We start from the raw sequence: 7360 nt of genomic DNA, 5'->3' as shown, positions 1-7360 counted from the left end.
CCCAAGCACTTGCTGTTAGGCAAAGTTTTAGGCTTTTAAAGACAACTTAATGGCAAAGTTTGACAGCCTGTGTAATGCTCCAACTTCATTATACGACCTGCAGGTGAGACTTCTCAAAAGCTTTGGAAGGGCACTTAGCTGAGCGTGCGTCACTTACTGAGTGTTTTGAATGTGCCTGCATAAGTCAGATTTATTTCTTCCGCTTAAAAGAAAACCTGAAGATTCATCACGGTGAAAATAATGTTACACAGCACTTGGACCACCTGCAAAACCAAATCTGTGGTACTGATGTGCCTGGTTGCAAGGGGTTTTCTGCCTTCCGGAGGAAGGAAAGCAACGAGCTAGTGACCTCTTGGCATCCCTGTGAGCATTGCTAATGGGTAATGCCAGAACTATTAGTTTTGAAAGCTTCAGTTCACTCTCCTGCAGAGCTTATGACGCGAGTAAAGCCAAAAAGACAAAACACTTCTTCAGGAGAGCACAGCAAAGACTGCAGGAAGCTTGCAGCAGAGGCAGGGTGAAAATAGACTTCGACAGAGAACTACGTGGTCTTTCTTCGGAAAAGGTAAACCAGTCACACTCTCCCTCCTGACAGGAGGTGACACACTGAGTAAAATGGATATACATGCTTTTAAACTCTTTTTTTTTTTTTTTTCCCTTCTGCTGTTGTTATACTTCATCTGCTAAGTTAGAAATACTCTACTTCAGACAGGCCATTGGCCACTGTATCACCGGCTTGTAAAAGGAAGGAAGACAAGCTCCAAACGAGGACTGGTAGGTGCCTACAACAAATACAGGTAGGGCAACTACTATTACTTTCAGCAGAAAAATAAGAACAAAGCACAGACCAACATCAAAGAAAAATGGCATCATGGGGAAGCACAAAGCAGTGAGACATGAATGTCCAAGCAGCCAGCAGTACTCTGGAGAAGTCAAATTTATGATACTATAAACATTAATTTGGTTTACATCTTACCCATTGCAGACATCATTCCCAATCGTGGCGTAGGTAACTATGGCTGGATTGTCCAACAGCTGATTTCTGGCCAAGCTAAGATAAACAAGCAGCTATATTAATGGGGAAATACATTCCCAGTGACTGAATATCACACCATGCTTGTATGAGATCACATTTGGAAATAGCCTGTTTAGATCTGGCCAATGCTCAGATGACTATGTGGTTGGTGTTTGGTTTTGTTTTTTTGTTTTGGTTGTTGTTGCTTTCTTTTTCCCTTTTTCACTATAGTTTTGTATTTTTTAAATATGGTTTTTTTAATTTCTCCCTTTTGTCCCTCATGGACTTGTGTTTTTCACTGTTTCTCCTGCTGGCTTTCTATCTTCTTTGTATTATTCAGAAGCCAAATCAAGTAGTTTCATTTCAGGGCAAAGACATAAATCAAGATGGGAAGTTGTTAATCAGAGATGGGAGAGGAAGACTATATTTGGCTGACAACTAAGGTTATGTGTAGGATTGGGCTCTAGATCAACTCAGGATGTGGTTTGAAGTTCAGTGCTAGAGGGCAAAGATTCATTACTACTTTTTCTGGAGGAGAGAATGATAAGTACCTTAGGATGTAAACTGCATCAGCATCAAGCAAACCAAACCCAACCCAACTGCCTCACAGCCCACCCCAATTCATCTGAAAAGGAGAGTTGCTGCCTCTCGCTATCTAGTAGCTGCTCAATCATATCCATATGGAGATAATACACTGGACCTACCCGTGTCTATGTACATTGCTACAAACCAGGAGTAATGCAGTTAGGGGGACACAAAGCACAGATGACTTAGGGAAAGGCTTAGTCTTTTCCCTAAAATCACTGGAAATGCTCTGTTGCCTTAACTGGGCCAAGATCAAGGCCCTGGAGATGGTGAAATCCCCACTTGAAAACAGTGGGATTCTGTTGATGAATGTTTATACCAAAGAAGGAACCGCCAGCGCTTCAGAGCACAGTGGCCAAGGGAAGCTATGCTTTTTAGGATTTTTGTGGTTAATACATTTCTTAAAGAAGTAGGACTCCAGAAATGCTTCCGTACCCCCCGTCAGCATTTGAATCCCGTTAAAGACTCACCTTTTTATTAAATAGAGGAGGTTTCCTGAAGAACCACCTGATCACACGTAGTGGGAGGAAAAGAAATAGTATGATATCGTTACAGTGGCAAACAAAATGAAGTGCAAAACCCAACTTCGTTGCATATTTCCAAGAAGCATTAATCATAGAATCCATATTAAAAATAAAAATGGAACAAGTCATCTCTGTAAACTTTCTGGGCGCTGCCATCATAAAGCAAAGCTGTATCGAGGGACCTGCTGCTTCTTACCTGAGCCCCACAGTTCAGACTGTAGCAAATCAAATACTTTCAAGTGCAGGGTTGTTTGGATCTGGTTTTTAATCCAGATCTGGCAGCTTCTTCCCATCTGTTGAACATAGTTGTCTCTTGTAAACCAGCCAACCTGACTTGTCAACAGTCGATCTACTTTTAACTTTCCCTATAAATTGCAAAGGGAACTGTTCTCACCCTTCTGAGAGAGTAAGCGTCTCACAGCTATACCACGTTGGGACTGATTCAGGTCCTAAACATAGGCACCAAGTGCCATTTTTGACATCCCAGAGTATCCAAGACACCTGCAGCAGGGCTGGCAGATACAACACAGGATGCCTGAGAGATTGTGCACTTCTGGAGAGGCAGCTGGAGGTGGGAAAGATACTGTAAAGCTTCTTAAATAGCACTAGATGCCAACTTTTGGGTGTCTGCATTGCTCTCCCCATGAGTAGCAGACTTAGGAAAAATTGTATGAGGCCAGCTGCACCCCTCCCCAGAAGCTCTGCATTTCAATGGCAATTCACCCGAATGGTTGGATGAAAATCTTTCCTCATCCAGGAAAAGAGCTAGCTACAGCTAAGCATCTGTGAGGGCCTATAATCTCTCATTTATGTCTTTAATGAGAAAAGCATTCCTAATGAGGAAAGCTTTTGTGCCTATAATGCACTCACAGGTCTTTAAAGGCTATGCATATACATCCCCGCTATCCACAGCTCAGGAATCAAACTCCATCACCTGCAGGGCAAGAGTGATACCAAATGAGGAGCCAAAAACGGCTTTATGCTTTGTTCAGGATTAGACTAGGACTGTGGTTGCAAGAAGCTCTCCTCACAGCAACGCACCGAAACATAAACTTCAGAGAAGGAGGCCCTACAGCTCGTACTTGCTTTTATTTTGCGGTATTTTCACTCTCCCCCCTTTTCTCGCTCCTTCTCATCTTGTATTACTCTCCCTCTAGTCTTTGCTCAGCTCTTCCCTGATCTGTCTCTTCTCCTCTTTTCTGCATTGTGCCTCTGAAGCTTGCTTTGAGGAGCAAATCCTGTCCTCCCCACAGCTCTTGGGGGGAAACTTGTGGACAGAACATCATTAAATCCCTGCTGGATTGGTACAGGGGAAAGATCTAAGAGATAAACCCCGAAGGTAGCAATAATACACTTTGCATCTTAATAGTGGTGCCTTTGTTATTATCACTCACAGTGGTGCCAAACGCATATATCAAGGAATCTTTTATGTTTTAAATAATCTAGTTCTTACAAGCTGAAAATGAATATATGTCTGCTGCTTCTCTCCTGAGGGTTGCTGGTCCATTCAAAATCCAGCCCTTATGTCAAGAAGTTATTTTCAGCAGCATAAGAGCCCCACAAAATCCTTAGAAAATATGATTTGGAACACTACTACTGCCAGTTGATTTTTTTTTTCCTTCTGCCTAATAGCCCTTCTTCCAGCTAGAGTTCAACGCCCCTCTGTTAAGCCATTCTGCCGTGTGGCTCCCTGGACTGGACCTGCAGTTCCAGCCCAAATAAACTCTTGGGATCTCTAGAAATTAAAAATGTGTTTAGAAAAAAGTAAGTAGCTGTTCTTGGGTATGTATTACCTTCACAAGCATAGGTAGTTATAAGTAGTTCTGCAGAAAGCATTATCAGTTACAAATCAAGTAAAAACATCAAGAAAACGAAGGGGTTTTTTTAGAGAACCGTTTTCATGGGTAAATTGAGTCTTCAAGGAAGTGTTTGTGATACAGAATGCAATCTGTGATGAAAACATTCAAGAAAGAGAAAGAGATGAGGCAGAACAGTTACCCTTACACTGTTGAATGTCCTGGCAGCTGTTCCTGGATCTCTTCTGGCCCCCTCTCTGTTGCTTTCCAAACACTTTCAGACTGGTGGGGTTTTTTAGTTTTGGATGAGGTGTCAGGGTTGGTTTGCTTCTGCTTGTGAGCAACCTGAAATTTCACAAACCTTGGAATACTTGAGCTGCACTTCTTGATTTTCTTGCTCTAGTCCTTGTGTGCCTGGCAAGGAGCGGCACTAACATGCAGAGACAGAGCCCAGATCCAGACAGCATCAAAAGTGCTGTGTGGCCAAGAATGGCTTATTGCCTTCTAATCTTTTGCTCCCTTATGCTGCACAAGCAATTGGAAATGTAACGGTGCAAAGAAAAAAAAGTCTCTGACTTTCCCCAGATGAACTCCAGGTGGACTAGAATTTCCGACACAGTTGAAGGAAAAAAAAAAAAAATTTTTTTCTTAAATGGTTTTGAAGCCACTGTGAGATGTCTGGTGCTTGGTGATTTAGTGAGCCACAGCATGTGTTGACAAGGCCTAATTTTCCTGGTCAAAGGCAAGAATCCCAAAGACACAGGTCAGACTACAAATAGCAAAGGAATATACACCAGCTTTGTTTTGAAATAGGATACATTATCCAAGTATCTCCTGCAAAACATGGATGACAATCACAAGATTGTTCTGTATTTATTTAGAAATTCTGAGGGTATTCACTCTCCTCATGTTTATCTAATGATTTCTTTGAATATTTTAGCAAACTGTTTTACTACCAGGATGCTTCTATCAAAACAAGGGATCTTCATCAGGTGCTGGAGAACATTTAGAAGAGCTTTCTAACTCCACAGCTGAGCATTCATGCCCAGCCCTTACACCCAAAGATCCCACTCACCCAGTCAAAAGCATAGCACATGTCCTACAAACCTGTGGGAAGCTGCTGGAAGGCAAGATGCCAAAACCTTAATGAAAACTGTGACCCAACAAAAATCATCTGTAGAAACCTGTTCAGCAAGCCACCTCAATGGAAAATGTCGATTAGGACTGTGAGCTCCTTATCGCGCAACTACAAGTCGAAAGCAGTAACAGCGGCAGAGAATTGATTTGTTACATGTTATTGTTAACCTTAGATCTCGTATACCAAGCCTCTTGGGTGCCCAGTGAGCAAAGTTGGTCACCCAAAATGAATCAGCAATTCTGATGTGAATATATTCATGGGCCATGGCTACCACACACAGAGATCTGGGGACAGCCTCCCTAGCCCTGGCTGCCCACCATACCCCGTAGACAGACACAGAAGAGGGAAGGGTCCACCATTTCCAGGGAATAATGGGATTTTTTAAGAAAAGGAAGGCAGAAATCCTGCCAGCACAGAGGTTGAGGAAGCCTTCCTCCAGGGTGAAGATGATGCATGGCCCGAGAAGGACAATGGGGGAAAGTCCTTCCGTGCTGACCCCTGACACGGCGCTGGTAGGGTGTTTCTGCAGGGGGCTGGGATGTCCCGTTGCTCTCGGTCCCAGGTTTAGCTTGCCATCCCTGTGCTCTGGCTCTAGGCTGCGTGTCTTCCTCATCAGATCTGCGTCTCTAGCATCTCTTCCTCTCATTGCATATACCTGGGGCTGTGCAACATCATTTTCAGAGGAAGGTTAAGCTGTCCTAGGTGGGAATAGGCCAGCTTTTCACTGTAGTGACACTGAGAGTGGCCATTTAAATCCTCCTGTTCGGGGAAACTATTATGCCAAATGAGGCAATAGAAGCAGACCTTTACAATGCGGTGTCAGTGTGATGATTAAGAGAAGATATCGAGGGAAGATATCCTGGGATTTTTCTATCACTTGTAATTTTTCCCCTTTTTAAATTCCCTTCTCAATTTTCTTCAGAGTCTTTTGCCCTGACACAGGCTCACCTCCTTTTATATCCTGCAGGTGTCTGTAGTGTGAGTGTAAAGGAGACTCGTGAAGTAGAGAGAAGGGACGATGCACACAGTGAGAGATGTGGGTTTTTTTAAGTCTATGAGGGAATTGGGAAAAAGGAAGAGCAAAAAGTACAATCCCCATTAATGTAAAGAGAGCAGAACAAGGTAACAGGGTATCAGTACTAAGATGAACTGGATAAAAATGAGAACCATTGGCTTCATCTAGTTTGGCCTTTTTCTTCATTCTCTCACCAGAAAGCACATATGGGGGACTGTAATAATGGGAGCCACCAACTCCAGTGTCCTGCGATGGGCGGATGAGAAAGTCAGAAGCACCCGACCCATGACACCCAACACATTGTAAAACACTTGTGCAGAAGACCCAAAGCCTCAGTAACAACACGTGTGCCACAGGTAGGATGAAGGTGTATGAGAGGCATTGCCAGTGGCGTAAGTGCTGGCAGCAGAGGGCAATGTTTCAGGCAAAAATACCCACCCAAGCCTGGAAGTGATCCTTTCCTCACACCACCTGACCGGGCAACCTCTTCTGCCTGGTAAGTTCTATGGCTGTTGGAGCTGGGGGTTGGGGCAGACCCTTTCTGCTCCTAAATCTGGTAGGAAATCCCAAGCATTTAAGAAGTTTCTAAGTAGCACTAGGGGCAGCAGTGCTCCTCACTCACGGCTGACATAACCCATCTGTTGTAGAGGAAAAAGCATCCCATAAAGCCAAATTATCTATCTGAGGAGAATAGATTTTCCCAAGCTTCTGCAGCCAGTTTTCTGAAGCATGAAAATTAATTAAATACAAAAGAAACACAATGTGATAATCAGAGAATAATCAAGTATCTTTTAAACCTGCTGTTGGGGACATCACCTAATCCAACACACAAAAGCTAACATCATAAACCTTAATTTCTAAGGGAGATTACTGTCATCCCTTCATATAAACCCTTTGACAAATTTAACCAAGCTTTGTCTCGAAACAGCTCAGGGTTTCTTTTTTGCCCACACTCATCTGTTTTGAGGGCTATTGAAGGTTTTCACTCCTTGATAGTAAACCTGTTGGGTTTTTTTTTTTTTAATTTCCCCTCCAAACAGACATAAGATTAATGAAAACCCATGTTCTTGTACCAGAACTATCCCTCAGTTTAAACCATTTTTTCCACTCTGTGGTGTTTAGGCCTCAAAAGGATTCAAAACCATAATCGCTTTTAATTCTTGCTTTGCTCAGTTGCCAAGCCTCCATTGCCCTAATCTTACCCAGATCCCTTCTCTGAATCTATTCCCACCAAAGTCTATTCTCCCTAGGCAAAAGGGACCAAATCCTGAGATCTTAATGGTGGAT

The 7360-nt window shown here is 43.1% G+C and overlaps 1 protein-coding gene across 1 annotated transcript in view; it reads right to left on the bottom strand.

Annotated features, from left to right (window-relative positions):
* Positions 1–972: 972 nt before the first annotated feature.
* AOAH (acyloxyacyl hydrolase (neutrophil)) overlaps positions 973–7360 on the bottom strand; it is a gene marked incomplete at its 5' end in the record, with an annotated part of 47432 nt that continues 41044 nt past the window's right edge. The window contains 2 exons of the mRNA XM_010157862.1: positions 973–1051; positions 2071–2107. Of these exons, the coding sequence (XP_010156164.1) occupies positions 973–1051; positions 2071–2107 (116 nt within the window). The remainder of the gene's footprint in view (positions 1052–2070; positions 2108–7360) is intronic.

Source organism: Eurypyga helias, unplaced genomic scaffold, assembly GCF_000690775.1.
Source record: "Eurypyga helias isolate BGI_N326 unplaced genomic scaffold, ASM69077v1 scaffold8028, whole genome shotgun sequence".
Classification (NCBI taxonomy): Eukaryota; Metazoa; Chordata; class Aves; order Eurypygiformes; family Eurypygidae; genus Eurypyga; species Eurypyga helias.
The sequence above is the reverse complement of the archived record's forward strand: the minus strand, read 5'-3'. Positions and strand labels throughout refer to the sequence as shown.